The 16402-nt window shown below is 42.9% G+C and overlaps 1 protein-coding gene across 2 annotated transcripts in view; it reads left to right on the top strand.

Moving 5' to 3' along the window:
• The window catches only part of LOC100699086 (alpha-2-macroglobulin), a 31882-nt gene that overhangs the window by 12975 nt on the left and 2505 nt on the right, over nt 1-16402 (top strand). For both annotated transcript variants that reach the window (XM_019357351.2, XM_019357352.2), the window contains 17 exons: nt 510-573; nt 668-813; nt 1206-1355; nt 2195-2338; nt 2445-2544; nt 2642-2795; nt 3178-3403; nt 3896-4022; nt 6064-6185; nt 6257-6308; nt 6519-6602; nt 8070-8246; nt 8497-8572; nt 9514-9670; nt 9950-10024; nt 13318-13480; nt 13551-13738. In XM_019357351.2, coding sequence (XP_019212896.1) covers nt 510-573; nt 668-813; nt 1206-1355; nt 2195-2338; nt 2445-2544; nt 2642-2795; nt 3178-3403; nt 3896-4022; nt 6064-6185; nt 6257-6308; nt 6519-6602; nt 8070-8246; nt 8497-8572; nt 9514-9670; nt 9950-10024; nt 13318-13480; nt 13551-13738 — 2205 coding nt within the window. The remainder of the gene's footprint in view (nt 1-509; nt 574-667; nt 814-1205; nt 1356-2194; nt 2339-2444; nt 2545-2641; nt 2796-3177; nt 3404-3895; nt 4023-6063; nt 6186-6256; nt 6309-6518; nt 6603-8069; nt 8247-8496; nt 8573-9513; nt 9671-9949; nt 10025-13317; nt 13481-13550; nt 13739-16402) is intronic.

Here is a 16402-nt window from a genome sequence, read left to right as displayed (position 1 = left end):
ACCTTTGGTTTTCCTTTCCTGGGGCGTCCTCATGTGAGACAGTTTCATTGTAGCACTTGATAGTTTTTGTGACTGCACCTGGGGACACATTCAAATATGAATTCTAACAGTTGTCAAACAGGGCTGTCAGCTGTGCACCAACCTGACTTCTGCACAACACAACTGATGGTCCCAACCCCATTAGGAAGGCAGGAGATTCCACCAATTGACACTGTGAGGTGAAACCATGTCAGGCGACTACATCATGTAGCTCACTGAGAGAAGGCCGAGGGTTTGCAGCACTGTCAGTAAAGCAAAGGGCTGCTACTCTGAGGACTCTAAAACATAAAACATATCTAGAGTTATTTATAGATTTTTCTTTGCTTCACCTACAATGTAGAAAGTATTAAAATAAAAAAAAATAAAAAAACACTGAATGAGGTGGTGTGTCAAAACTTTTCACTGGTAGTGATGTCCACAGATATCAGTGCTAGTTCAGGCTTGTTTTTTAAATGATTTCTATCTTCCAGGTGTTGTCCAGAGGAGCTGTCATCATGCAAGGACAAACACAGGTTCAAGTGCAAGACAGATCGGGTAAAATTCCCATATTTCCACATATGCCACAGCCAAGCATGGACTTTGGCCTGTTTTGTTGATCTGTGGATGTATGTATGGACCTGTGTTTCAGTGACTGAGGGCCAGGTGAACTTTGAGTTTAGAGTGTCTCCTGAGATGTCACCAGAGTTCCAGCTTGTGGCTTATGCCGTCCTGCCAAGTGAGGATGTAATTGCCCACAGTGCTGACTTCTCTACTGACAAATGCTTCAGCAACAAGGTGAGTGTAATTCTAGAGGTGTGCTGTGTGCTTGGTGTCATTTGTCTGCAGTCAAATTCAAATCAAAGTCAAATTCAGTTGGCTAAATCACGTGAGGATTTCTAGCATCAGTAAATGGACTGGTTGTTCCACAGCTGTTTCTACTCTACCTGAGGACTCAAAGTGCTCCTTTATACCACCTCATTCGCTCACTACCATTTATACAAGCACCTTTTTCAATGATGATGCAAGTTCTTTCTATTTAACACTGACACAGATTCATACAGTGTGCAGCTTGGGCTACAGCCATCCCACTGGGACTCATGATTTGTCACTCACCACAATGAACAGCACATTTAGCCAGCAGTGAGTGGGGAGTCATCACAGTAACATCTACAAGTGTTTTGTGTCAGGTGTCAGTGGAGTTTTCACCGTCTTCAGCCGTCCCAGGTGAAGAGACCAACATGCAGGTGACGGCCCTGCCACGTTCTCTGTGTGGTGTGAGCGCCATCGACAAGAGCGTTCTCATCAAGGAGCCTGGGAAGACTCTGGATGCAGATAAGGTAACTGCTGATATTAACACCAGTGAGATGGACACATCCTTTTTTCCAGAGCCCGTAGTGTCACAAGTTACCAACAGCTCACGCCTTCGCTCTGGTACTTGTGTCCTGATAAGTATTCTTTGGGCAGTCGTACATTCAACTGTTTTAAACAGTAATAATACATAATACAAGGTTACATATGCATGTGTGGTTAAATGTATGTTTCAGGATCACTTGTTGCTCATGTGGTTGCAGACAGCAATATTTTAATCTTATAAAATTAATTCCTTATGGGCAAATTAATATTTCAGCATGGAGATAAATCCAGGATCATGACTTTTTTTTAGCAAATAATTCAACCATGTAACGATTTGTAAGTGTATCACCTGCCAGTCAGTGTCTGCTTTACTTGAGAAGAATTTAACTTTGCATCAAAACTGCTCAAATACATGAGTATTTGTTGATGTTAAACATACAGCAAAACCTGGAAAAAGTGAGACTTAGTGAGTTTAAGGAGCTACAGAGACAGCTTCAAATGGAGACTTACTGTAGCCATATAAGTCACTAAGAACGATGTGGTGTTTATAGTAAAATTGTAGAACTTCTGGAAGATTTGGTAAACAGATACTTCAACTATAACACCTCACCTCTGCGGACACTTACTGCTAACTTGATCATTTTAATTTATTTTTTTTTAAGAAATCTTCTTGGATCATCAGCAATTGATTTAAGCCTAATCTGTACTCGTATTTACACCAGTACTACATGTAAGAGTTAAAAAAAATATGTGGATCAAATGTGACCAGGCAGGCAGGCAAAAAATGTTTGGAAGTTTTGTTGAACTGCACTTTTCTTTTCAGATATTTGACTTGCTTCCACTCAAGAAATCCTCAGGTATCCCATATGAGGTTCAAGATGCTACAGAATGCCTTAATGTGAGACCAAAAAGATATGTTTTCCCGTACCCCAGTCAAGAGCAAAATGACGCCTATGCAGTTTTCCAGGTAAAATACATGTATACCTGTGAGTCCGTCAAACATAATGTAAATGCAATAGTTTTTGTTGTTGCACCAGTTTTTACTGATCTTTGTGTGCTGCTGAAATATCTAGAAAGTCGGACTGAAGATGGCAACAAACTTGATTTTTCGATTGCCTTCATGCCTCAAGTTCAAAGGAAAATTTTACCATGATGGCCCTCATGTCGCCTACGGTGAATCATTCACTTGTTTGTGTTGTGTCTGGCTATAAATTTTGCTTTGTATTTACCAAAAAGAAAACGGGTAATTAATTTTTCTTTTTTTATTCAGCTATTGCTCTGGACTACGGTCCCCCGGTTAGAGATGATCCCATACATGGACTAAGTAGTCCTGGTCTGGGATCTGCTGTCCAGCTTCCTCCACCAATAGAGACAGCTCGCTCTTTCTTCCCTGAGACTTGGATCTGGGATCTGGTGGAAGTTGGGTAAGTATCTGTTGTGAAGAGATCTGATGCATATTCCATTTTTAAAAAAGTATATACGAGCACATTTAGAAACCCATGTGAACTTTCTGCTGTGTCTTTGCACACATGAATAACATGAAAATAGAATAATTGTGAGTTTTTTCTTAAGCATGTTTTGATGCTTCAGGCTGATGTTTTGTCATATTTAAAGATGTGCTTTGTTTTTGTGGGATATATTATTTCACTTTCTTCAGCAGCGCGGAGCTCTTTTACTTTGTCAATGCAACATATACAAGCAATTCACACTGCAGGATGTAACTATACTGTTATACAAGTAATTTACAGACATACAAACATGTTTTATAATGTTATAGAATATGTTTGTGTGTATCTGCTACTTCAGAGACGATGGAAAAAGGGACGTGTCCCTGACTGTCCCAGACACCATCACCACCTGGGAGACGGAGGCTTTCTGTTTGTCCTCTCAGGGTTTTGGTTTGGCTCCTCGTAAAGAAATGAAAGTCTTCCAACCTTTCTTCCTTGAACTCACCATGCCCTACTCCATCATCCGGGGGGAGCACTTTGAACTGAAGGCGACTGTCTTTAACTACCTGACCAGCTGCATCATGGTAATGAATGATTAAAGTGTTTAAATACATTTCTGTTCATAGCCAAGGAAAACCATACTGAAAACATTACTTTCTAAGCTAAATTTATATAGAAAAGATTTTTTCTTTGGCAATATAACCATGCAGGATGCAGGCCGTTCTTGAAGGGCCCCTGCTCACCAACACCTACAAGCTCACCTGCAAGCACAGACAACAGGATTGCCCAATCACATGTCTTTACACAACCAACCCTCCTCTAGCTTTCTTTGTGCGCTCATGCACCTTGTAGAAAAGAGTTTAGCTGTAAGAAAACAGATGGAGGGAAACGATTAGGAAGGGCATGTTTAAAGTAACCAAGTAAAATAAAGGCTACTTTCAGCATGAGTTCATAAAAGCAAACTTGTGCATTCATTTAGATGCTTAAAAAATGTGTTCACATTTGAACTCAGCTTTAAATGTAGCCGTGAGATTGTTGAACTAGTTTAAAATATACCGTCTGTGTTCCTCGTACAGGTTACTGTCACTCCTGGGCCGTCCTCAGATTACACCCTCACGCCTCTCTCTGGTGATCTGTACACATCCTGTTTGTGTGCCAACGAGCGCAAGACCCTCAGGTGGACCATGATCCCAACAGCCTTAGGTGAGAATCAGGCTTTGGTCCTCCACACTGCCAGGAAACCGCTGTGTGGCAGGCTGAGTACACATCCTGTTTATGTGCCAACGAGCACAGTTGCAAATTGAGGTAAAGCAAGACTATAAACCCCTGTGTTGGGAGTGGGGCAGAAAGAATTATTAGCTGTGTCTCAATTCCTAGGCCGCATCCTTTAGAGGACCCGGCCTTCCCGGTCTACGTGGGCCGGGTCTTTAGAAGGTCGGGTAGACCAGAAGTGCGAGGCTGTGAAATTGGACAGTCTAGCCTTCAGATTTGCATCACTGCTGTCTCGGTGGGGTTTAATAAACTCAGCTGTCTGCTCCTTGCTATCTAAAATATAACAGGACACTGGCGTAAATTCTCGACTATCTCACATTTCTGTTCAATCAGTTTTCTGTTTGACGTTTATTCAGCTGTGTGAAAACTATAACTTTAATCTCAGCCAAACCGATTTACTCGGGAACAAATAAAACACTGAAAAAAGCCAAACAGTAACATTTTTGATTTATCTAAGTGACTTATATATCATAATAATGGATTGGATTGTATTTATATAGCGCTTTTCTAGGCACCCAAAGCGCTTTACAATTCCACTATTCATTCACTCTCACATTCACACACTGGTGGAGGCAGCTACAGTTGTAGCCACAGCTGCCCTGGGGCAGACTGACAGAAGCACCATCGGCCCCTCTGGCCAACACCAGTAGGCAGTAGGGTAAAGTGTCTTGCCCAAGGGCACAACGACCAGGACAGAGAGAGCAGGGGGATCGAACCGGCAGCCTTACGGTTACAGATGAGCTTCCCAATCCCCTGAGCCATGGTCTCTGATCATGTCTAACCTGAGTAGCCAAAGCTTGGTCGCGCTATGAATTCTGGGATACGGTGGGCCACGAAGGACACACCCGACCCATCCTTCAAATCTGGGGAAATGAAGGATGCATTTGTCGCCGCATTTGGAGCAGCCTTTGAATTTGGACAGCCTTCAGTGTGTAGCTGTGACGTAATCGGCCTTCACATGTGGCCTCAGGAGGATGTGGCCCCTGAATTGGGACACAGCTATTGGGTCTACAAGGTCTAGATTTCCCACTTCTATCCTTCCAGTCTGAGGGTAGAAGCTGCCTCCATCCTCATGGTTTACTTAATGGTTTACTTAATGCAGCTGTTTTAACTAATTATAAATCATTTTGTAACCTGCCTTTCAATTCTCATCAATTATTTCCATTATGTATGCTTCCCTTGGACAGTATATATAATGATATATAATACAACACTTTATTATATGTTATGTGTAGGTCCTGTCTTGTTACATCCTGTATGTACCTAAATGTTGTGCATCTGCACTTTATTGTTGTCTCTGTCTACGCATGGGACAGTGTGAAACGTAATTTCAATTCCTTTGTATGGCAAGTACATCTGAAGAAATTGACAAATAAAACTGACTTTGACTTTGACTTTACAAAAGACTCTTTGCAGTTTCATTGCCATCCCAATGATTTATATCTTAATCGGTTAGTGAAGTCAGAAGCAACAGATGATGTATTATTGTAGGGTCTACCTTACAATATAAAGCACCTTGAGGCGACTGTTGTTGTGATTTAGCGCAGTATGAATAAAACTGAATTGAATCAGTTACTTAGCTACAGGCATGTGTTAAGGATGACCTGCAGTTTTCTAAATTGAGCCAAATTGACATTATTGTATGTGGCCCTAAAAGTGTCGTCTCTGACGAGATACTTTTTATGACTTACATTACCTCAGCCTCCAGCAGGACCCTGAAATTATTTTGGACTATTTATTTTCTAGCTCATGTTTTTCACACCTGATGCTGTAAAATTTTCAGTTAGACGTTATCTTTGATTTAGAACCAACATTAAATCTACAGATCTAGTTTTAGTTCTAGTGTAATCACAGCTAACTGTTTTCTTTTGTCCCAACACATTTCCTTCTAGTTTCTAGAAAATCTGTAAAATAACCTCAGTAACCTTTATTTTAATGAGATAAAGAAGGTGACCTGTGCTGATGCTTTTAGGGGCTGTGAATGTGACTGTGTCTGCTGAGGCGGTAGCGTCCCATGTGTCATGTGATAATGAGGTTGTGAGCGTACCGGACAGAGGTCGCATTGACGTTGTCACCAAATCTCTCATAGTGAAGGTCAGTACCATAAATACAAGACCAGAAAAACATTTTTAATTTTCACTCATTTTAAAGATAATTTTCTTCAGGCTGAGGGAACTGAGATGACAAAGACGTACAACTGGCTTCTTTGTCCAAAAGGTCAGTATGATTTCCATCAGTTACAAAGTTTAAATAAAGAAATGACCTAAATGCTGAAAGTTAGCAGTGGAGTGCACTGTGCACATAAAATGTGCCAAATTTTCATCCAGCACTTTCACAAAATGTAATGATATGTGCTGAAGATCAGGCCACCTGGTGACTTTGAACAGTAACTCTGTTGTAAACATGACTTCCTGATTCTGTACACAGGAAACACACTGATAGAGGAAGCAGAGATACATCTGCCTGAGAATGTGATTGAAGGATCTGCCCGCACTTCTGTATCAGTCCTGGGTAAACCTCATGATTTCATCTCAATGAATTTTGATTCAGCCAAATAAAAATATGGCAAGTTAAAGCTTTGATAAAAAGACAAATAGTAAATTACTAAAACAACAGAAAATAAAAGAGACATCATGTTCAAGTAAAAGTAAAAACCGTATTCAGCTTTTAAAAGATGATTTCATTTATAAATAGAAAAAAGCGACCCACATCTTCCCGGCCTTATGTGAAAAATAAATGGACCCCAAAAATCAAAAGGCTGGTTGTGCCATTCTTTGCAGGAAGAACTGCAGTCTAGCTTTTGTCATAAGTGTTTTTTGAAACGCTGTGGAGGAGTTTTGGCCCAGTCACACCAGAGGGTTTTCCAGCGTAATCGGTCTGGTCATGCAGAATCACGTCAGTAGGATTTAAGTCCATATTTTGACTCGGCCACTTTCTGGCGTTCTGGATCATTTTCCATCTTAATAGCATAAGTTTGAGATTCAAGGCACAAACTGATAGCTGGACATTCTCCTGGTAGAGAGTTCTTCCTCCAGGTCGTGGCATGCTACTGAAACACCAGAGGCATGATTTAACACTGGGCACCAGCTGCCTTAACCAGACTCCTCCGTCGCTAACCACCTGAACCCAATGCCCCACCCCTCCCTGCAGCTGAGCCACAGACCCCCCTACGCCACATAGCCCCAGGGCATCACACTGCTACCACCACTGTTGGTATGATGTTCTTTCTATGAAATGATGCAACAAAACTCAAAACTTTTTCTCTTCAGTCCATATAATATTCTCCCAAATATCTTGTGGAGCATGGAGATGTTTTTTTGGCAAATGTGAGATAAGCTTTTGTGTTCTTTTTGGTCAGCAGTGGTTTTGTCCATGAATGCTGTTTTTGCCCCGTCTCCTTTGTATTGTTGAATCGTAAACTATGACCTTTACAGAGGAAGGCAAGGCCTTCAGTTCTGGGTGTTGTTGGGATTCATTTGACTTTTTCGGTGAGTCGTCGATGTGCTAATGGATTAATTTCGGCCACATCTTTTCTAGTTTTCTCAGTTTGTGGATAATGGGTTCCAACATGGTGCACTGGCGCTCCAAAGCTGTAGAAATTGTTTTTTAACCCTGTCCAAACTGATAGATCTCAAGACTTCTCGCCTATTTTTGAATTTCTTTCAATCATGGCAATGACGTGTTTCTTTTAGCCTGCTTCCCTTTGTCAAACAGATTGTACTTGAGTGATTTCTTGATCCAGCAGGTTTGGCCTTAATCAGGTCTGGGTCTGGTTGGTGAAATGAAACTCAGTCTTCTTAGAAATATTTGGTTAATCACAGTCAATCTACGATTTTCAGTTTGGATGTTTTTTCGCTCAGGAAATGAAATCATCATTTAAAATTACATATTGAAATTATTCAGGTTATCTTTGCCCAATAATACAAAGTTGTTTTACGCTAGTTTTGTTAGTTTTAGTGAATCAGTGTTTTTGATCAGGTGACATCCTGGGCCGGGCTCTGAAGAACCTGGATGGATTGCTACAGATGCCGCATGGATGTGGGGAGCAGAACATGGCTCTCCTGGCCCCCAACATCTACATCCTCCACTACCTGAAAGGCACACAGCAGCTCACCACAGCCATCATGGAAAAAGCTACTAACTTCCTCACCAGTGGCAAGTTTTTATTGTTTCCTCTAAGAAGGAAATCATTTGAATCACTTCAACACACACGGTTCAAGAAACAAGCCGACATGAGGCAGAACATTAGCCACAGTTTTGGGTCAAATGTGTCATTTTCCTCATCTGTCAGCAAGAGTCGTAGAATTTCCCAAATCTTGATGTACACATGCAGATCCATAAACAAATGGAGTCCAATCATCACCATAGCAACAATGTCTCGATCATTGTGTCTCTGTTGTTACAGGATACCAAAGACAGCTCAACTACAAAAGTGACGACGGTGCTTACACCACATTTGGAACAGGACCAGGAAACACTTGGTGAGAACATCACTGATCAATTATGTCCTACATAAATCAGAGCGGTTACACTGGTTTTTAAATATCCCACCAAACAGAAAACGTTTCTCAAAGTTAGACATGTTTATGCTATTAATATAATAGTCAACCTCTAATACTTAAAATAATTCACAATTTAGCATAATTACCTTTAGTCCTTTGACTCCCCTAACATTAAAAATAACTTTTGGTTAATACTGTGTAATTTAGTAGGGAGGAGTATTAGGGCCACAGTAAAAAAGTCAAAATTTAGAGATTAAAGTTGTAATTCTATTATTTATTTATTTTTATTTTTTTCAAATAAAGCCAAAATGCTATTTCGATAATAAAGTCGTAATACTGTTTTTTGTAAAAAGTCAAATTCAATTCTAAGAAAACAGTTGAAATGATTACGGTTGTTGTTTCAAACTACCACAGCTGCTATACCCTGTAGATTGTTTAGATGACTCAGTGAAATAAACCAGTCGTCTTGTGATACAGTATAGATGCTTTTTATTCCACGAGCGTGTAATCATCGGTATCCTCGCATGTGTCCATTACCAGCCATTTCATTTTATACTAATCTCCATCTGACCACGTACAGATTTCTGTACCACTTTCTGCTTTTTAATGCACTTATACTTACTGCCACACTGTTTTTATTTGCTAAAAGGGACATCAGTTCCTTCCTTGTTACTAAAACTGATTATGAAGTACGATTTCCCTAATTCAGAGGGTACAGCAACCGTGGCAGTTTGCCCTGGAACAACTGTAATCTTCACGCTTTTTTCTCAAAATACATTTTCAAATGTAATCTTGAAATTTCAACTTTATTTTCAAAATGATCAGTATTTTTCTCTTAATGTGACCTTACATCCAAACACCAAGCCAAACATTTCCATCGTTGTAAGATGTGTAAGTGGGTTTTTTTTTCTTTTTGCCAGGCTGACTGCGTTTGTGGTAAGAAGTTTTGCCAAAGCTCAGTCTTTCATCTATATTGATCCCAGAACGATCGAAGAGTCTAAGACCTGGCTGCAACATAAACAACAAGAAACTGGCTGTTTTGAAAAGTCTGGGAAACTCTTCAACAACAGAATGAAGGTAACGTGTAGACTGTGGAAATAGCCTCCCGCGTGGAAGCACTTTAACAATTTTATTAATAATTTCATTCATACATGGAAAACAGTGTATTAAACACTGTAAAAGCATTGAACATGGACCAAGACATTCATTTTGACACTTGCTCCATAGAACTGCGAGTCACAATCCTTAATCAAAGATGATACTAAAACCATATGCAACTGAAAATCATTTTCATGATGTCATATCCCTGAATGTTGTTGGTGCTTTGATGATGTCTATGATGCCTTCTGTTGACAGGGTGGTGTATCTGATGAAGTGACTCTCAGTGCGTACGTTACTGCTGCCTTCTTGGAAATGAATATATCTCAACATGTGAGTAGACTCAAAGAATATCGAGCTATTTAAACAAAAATTGAACATAGAGTTAGCCCTACTGAGCCATGGAGTTAAGCTTAGCCAGCAGTCTCAGTGTCTTATTTTACTGTCCCCCCTTCCCCTCTGTATTCTCTCTTTCTTTCTTTTTCTTTCTACCTTTCAGTATAATTGTCTGTCCAATTTGTAACAACTTAAAATAAAATAAAATAAACAAACAATGATCATATAAATTAATCAAGTGGAACAATATGGCATTGGCATATTTTCTCCACTTGAAAAAAATCCATTGGGCATCTTTCCTGGGCTTTGGACAACAATTCTGAGTGCTAAAATACCAAACGGGACAGGCAAAAACAAAAAAGCAGCAGTCCCTGCAGATAAGCTGGTCTCACTAACAGCCAGGATCACCAGATGACACAGCTCACCTTTGCTATTTCTTTTGGCATTTTTATATGGAGCATGCATCAAGCTATTTAAGTTTCACAGTTCCTCTGCAAGTCATTTGGTGCACGGCTGCTGACTTATTGCAGGTGCCTCGGTTGGCTCCATCGAAAACAATTTTCTGTATGTCATTCCACCCATTCCCATTTTTCCCATGTACTCTCTAAACTGTCCTGTCAAAATAAAGGCTGAAATGCCATTGATGACACGTTTTTTAAAACTTCCATAAATTTTAGTCACAATATTTCCATTGGATTCATATCAAAAACAAGCACTTGTCAAACAATTCGGGGTCTGAGTGTGCCATGATGTGTCGACCTATGGAACCAGCACCCTAATGCAGTCTGGATCAGCTCTCTGTCTCAAAAGTCCTAATCTCTGATCTTATGGGTTTTACTCAGGAAGCAGTAAAGAACTTGGGTGGAATGTAATGGGTGAGGACACTCTCTCAGTTCTAACTGCCTCCATCCAAATGTCTACCCTGCGTGTCTCTAATAAAAACAGGCGACCTGAGCAGCCTTGCAGGCCTGGTGTTCATTGGCCACTTCTTGACCAGTGCACTTGGTACGACTTCCCTCTAGACCAGTGCACTTGGTACAACTTCCCCCTAGACCACTGCACTTGGTTTAACTTCCCTCTAGACCCCTGCACTTGGTATAACTTCCCCCTAAACCAGTGCACTTGGTATAATTTCCCTCTAGACCAGTGCACTTGGTATAACTTCCCCCTAGACCCCTGCACTTGGTATAACTTCCCTCTAGACCAGTGCACTTGGTATAACTTCCCCCTAGACCAGTGCACTAGGTATAACTTCCCCGTAGACCAGTGCACTTGGTTTAACTTCCCTCTAGACCCCTGCACTTGGTATAACTTCCCTCTAGACCAGTGTACTTGGTATAATTTCCCTCTAGACCAGTGCACTTGGTATAACTTCCCCCTAGACCCCTGCACTTGGTATAACTTCCCTCTAGACCACTGCACATGGTATAACTTCCCCCTAGACCACTGCACTTGGTATAACTTCCCTCTAGACCCCTGCACTTGGTATAACTTCCCCCTAGACCAGTGCACTTGGTATAACTTCCCCCTAGACCACTGCACTTGGTATAACTTCCCTCTAGACGACTGCACTAGGTATAACTTCCCTCTAGACCAGTGCACTAGGTATAACTTCCCCGTAGACCAGTGCACTTGGTACAACTTCCCCCTAGACCAGTGCACATGGTATAACTTCCCTCTAGACCACTGCACTTGGTATAACTTCCCCTAGACCAGTGCATTTGGTATAACTTCCCCCTAGACCACTGCACTTGGTATAACTTCCCCCTAGACCCCTACAATTGGTATAACTTCCCCCTAGACCAGTGCACTTGGTATAACTTCCCTCTACACCCCTGCACTTGGTCTAACTTCCCCCTAGACCACTGGATGTAGTATAACCTCCCCCTAGACCACTGCACTTGGTATAACTTCCCCCTAGACCAGTGCACTTGGTATAACTTCCCCCTAGACCCCTACAATTGGTATAACTTCCCCCTAGACCCCTGCAATTGGTATAACTTCCCCCTAGACCACTGCACTTGGTATAACTTCCCCCTAGACCAGTGCACTTGGTATAACTTCCCCCTAGACCAGTGCACTTGGTATAACTTCCCTCTAGACCAGTGCACTTGGTATAACTTCCCCCTAGACCAGTGCACTTGGTATAACTTCCCCCTAGACCACTGCACTTGGTATAACTTCCCTCTAGACGACTGCACTAGGTATAACTTCCCTCTAGACCAGTGCACTAGGTATAACTTCCCCGTAGACCAGTGCACTTGGTACAACTTCCCCCTAGACCAGTGCACATGGTATAACTTCCCTCTAGACCAGTGCACTTGGTATAACTTCCCCCTAGACCACTGCACTTGGTATAACTTCCCCCTAGACCAGTGCACTTGGTATAACTTCCCCCTAGACCAGTGCACTTGGTATAACTTCCCTCTAGACCAGTGCACTTAGTATAACTTCCATCTAGACCCCTGCACTTGGTATAACTTCCCCCTAGACCACTGCACTTGGTATAACTTCCCCCTAGACCACTGCACTTAGTATAACTTCCCTCTAGACCCCTGCACTTGGTATAACTTCCCCCTAGACCACTGCACTTGGTATAACGTCCCCCTATTCCACTGCACTTAGTATAACTTCCCTTTAGACCATTGCAGTTGGTGTAACTTCCCTCAGCTGCGATAACCACATTTACTCAGGGCCTTCTTGATGTTCTTCTGCCTCCCTGGCCGCTGTGTCAGTGGGGATGGTGTTCGCGCTGTGTTGTAGAGTCCTGATGACACCCAGTTTGTGCTCCTGTGGATGATGAGAGTCAAACCTTAAATACTGATCCGTATGCGTAGGTTTATGGTATTCATCAGCTTTTAGATGTCCCCCATTACTGATGGAAATCTCTCAGTCTAAGAAGGCTAACCTACAACTTTTCATATCCTCCCTGGTGAATTTGATGTGTCGGTCCACCGAGTTAATGTGATCCGTGAAATGTGGTACATCCTGAGATTTGATTTTCACCCAGGTGTCATCCACATACCTGAACTCTCACCAGCAAGTACTTTTATCACCACCCAACCTGTACAGTGGTGTTTTTTTATATCTCTTTGCTTGATCTCTACTTTCCTGTAATTGCTTTGTTTTACGACAGCTCACACTCTTTATTATCACGCTGATGTTTTGAGTCACTAAATCAGTAATACTATCTCCTTTTGTTCTCATACTGGGTTTAATGGAAGAAGATTTCTGTTTGTGCACGTCCATTAGGTTCTTTACCTGAAGTGTTTTCTTTGGATCTTTTAAAGGATCCTGTGATGAAAAAGAGCCTGGCTTGTCTCAAGGAGTCTATCAGTGACCTGAGCAACACCTACACTACAGCTCTGCTGGCCTATGTGTTCACCCTGGCAGGAGACGTGGAGACCCGCGCTCACCTTCTGCAGCACTTAGACACAGTTGCAGTGAGGGAAGGTGAGTCATCCTTTAGCAGGACATCATTCAGGCTTTATTAGCATAACTGTGACTGTTATTGTGTTTGTAGGAGGTTTCCTCTACTGGTCTCAGACAGCAGCAGAAACATCAGCCTCCCTGTCAGTGGAGATCAGTTCTTATGTGCTGTTGGCCAAACTTAGCGTCTCCCCAACTGCTGAGGATCTGGGATATGCCTCTGGTATTATCAGGTGGCTGACTGGGCAGCAGAACTATTACGGAGGCTTCTCCTCCACTCAGGTACGACACCACCTGAACAGCATGAAGCTAATCTTTGAGTTCATCTACAGTCTTGGACCAAATCAGAAGAAATGATTCTGAAGCTTTCATGTTGTTGCTTTTCTCTCAGATATGCAGACTTGTTTTAGCAGGCAGGGATGTTTTTATTCTTTTTTTTTACAATATGAAATTTACTTTGGTCTAAAAATGTGTTGTTTTAACAGAACAGCCTTCTGTGCACCAACTACACATAACAGCCTGTAAATAACAGTTCAGCTGCAGTCTGTAAGTTTATACCTGTGATTTCTCTACTTTGTTTCTCTGAGATCATCTCTGTTAAACACATTTAACCTGTTTTAACGTTTTTTTTAACCAGGAAGTGAAGGTTAGAAACTCTTTTGTGAGAGTCTGTTGAAGTAACACAGGCAGTTTTACCTTAATGTCTATTACACTTAACACTATGTAATATGGAGTCCTGGAGTCCCATTAAAACTGTCCTCAAGCAGAAGAGGAGGGCCTTCAAATCCAGAGACAAAGAGGAGTTGAAAAGGGTGCAGAGAGAGTTGAGGGGACTGATAAGGAATGGGAAGGACAGCTACTGTTAGGTTAAGGCTGTGTGCAGGCAGGAGTGGTGGTAAGGAGGACCCAAAGTGCAGACGCTTGAAGTCAAAGGTTAACTCAGAACAGCTTTAATGCTGAACTCAAAATAGCAAACTTCCAAAGTGCAAAAAATAAACTCAGGCAAGCAGACAAAACACACAGCAAAATAAACGGTAGATCGCGACACGGACACAGAGAAACACAGGGCTTAAATACACAGAGGGAGCAATCAGGGAATGGGCAACAGGAGGGAAACACAGCTGGGGCAAATCAGGCCTAACGAGACAAGGAAGCAAAACCAGATATATTAACATAAGACATGGACCTTCAAAATAAAACAGGAAACATAACACAGACTGAACTTACAGACACAGACTCACAGGCAGGCACTACAACAGAGGGAACAGAGACGTGGGACCAGGGCAGACACAGACACTGACTGGACACGGGGATATAGCAACTAAGGATACACAGAAACGCGAACTAGACAAGGGGATACAGCTGACAGGGGAGACAGAGCAACTAGAGAAGACAGAGACATAAACCATAAGACAGAACTCAAAGAAACCAAAGACTAGAAATTATAAATAATATAATAAACCCAAAAACCCTGGGTCAACGACCCAGGCATCCTAACAGGTACAGGCAGAAGATGGAGAACCAGCTTCAGCAAAATAACGTTGGTGAAGTCTGGAGAGGCCTCAGAACCATCTCAGGCCACAAACATCAGAACTCTCTGCCTGGGAGGGATGTGAGGTGGGCAAATGAACTGAATCATTTCTTCAACAGATTTGATTCAGCCATGAGGCAGTCTCCAACATCGGCTGCAGACTCACCCACCCCCACTGCTGCTGTTCCACCTCTGACACTTCACATCTCCTCTATTCACCCTGCTCACTCCTCCCCACCCCCAACAACAGCATCCAATACACAATCAACACAAGGCTCCAGCCTGTCTCTCTCAACCACCCAGGTTAGGAGGGAACTGAGGAGGATTAATGGCAAGAAGGCAGCGGGTCCAGATGGCATCAGCTCGAGGGTCGTCAGGTCCTGCGCGGACCAACTGTGTGGGGTGATGGAGCACCTCTTCAACCTGAGCCTGAGGCTAGGAAGAGTCCCACAGCTCTGGAAAACCTCCTGTGTTGTACCAGTGCCAAAGACTTCACGCCCCAAGGACCTCAACAGCTACAGGCCGGTGACTCTGTCATCCCACCTGATGAAGACCCTGGAGCGGCTGGTCCTGGCTCAGCTTCGGCGCCTTGTGAGCTCATCACTGGACCCACTTCAGTTTGCCTACCAGCCAGGCATTGGAGCAGATGATGCCGTCATTCACCTCCTACATCGTTCCCTCGCTCACCTGGAGACCGCTGGGAGCACTGTGAGAATCACGTTCTTTGATTTCTCCAGTGCCTTCAACACCATTCTTCCCTCGGTTCTGAAGGACAAGCTGGAGAACTCTGGAGTGGACCATCACCTCACTACCTGGATTTTGGACTACCTCACCGACCGACCACAGTATGTGAGGACTCAGGGCTGTGTGTCGGACAGGGTCGTCTGCAGTACGGGGGCCCCACAGGGAACGGTTCTGGCTCCGTTCCTCTTCACCATCTACACTGCAGACTTCTCCCACAACTCCACCCAGTGCTTCCTGCAGAAGTTCTCTGATGACTCTGCAATAGTCGGCCTCATCACTGATGGGGACGACAAGGAGTACAGAGGACTGACTCAGGACTTTGTGGACTGGTGCCAGCTGAACTACCTCCAGATCAATGCCAGTAAAACCAAGGAGCTGGTGGTAGACTTCCGCAGGCACAAGCATCCTCCACTGCAACCACTGAACATCCAAGGTATGGACATTGAGGCTGTGGACAGCTACAGGTACCTTGGTGTTCATCTGAACAAGAAACTGGACTGGACTCATAACTCAGACGCCCTCTACAGGAAAGGGCAGAGCAGGCTGTACCTGCTGCGGAGACTCAGGTCGTTTGGAGTGGAGGGCCCACTCCTGAAGACCTTCTATGACTCTGTGGTGGCCTCAGCCATCTTCTATGGTGTGGTCTGCTGGGGCGGCAGCATCTCTGCTGG

This window comes from Oreochromis niloticus, linkage group LG3, assembly GCF_001858045.2.
Source record: "Oreochromis niloticus isolate F11D_XX linkage group LG3, O_niloticus_UMD_NMBU, whole genome shotgun sequence".
NCBI classification, from domain to species: Eukaryota; Metazoa; Chordata; class Actinopteri; order Cichliformes; family Cichlidae; genus Oreochromis; species Oreochromis niloticus.
The sequence above is the reverse complement of the archived record's forward strand: the minus strand, read 5'-3'. Positions and strand labels throughout refer to the sequence as shown.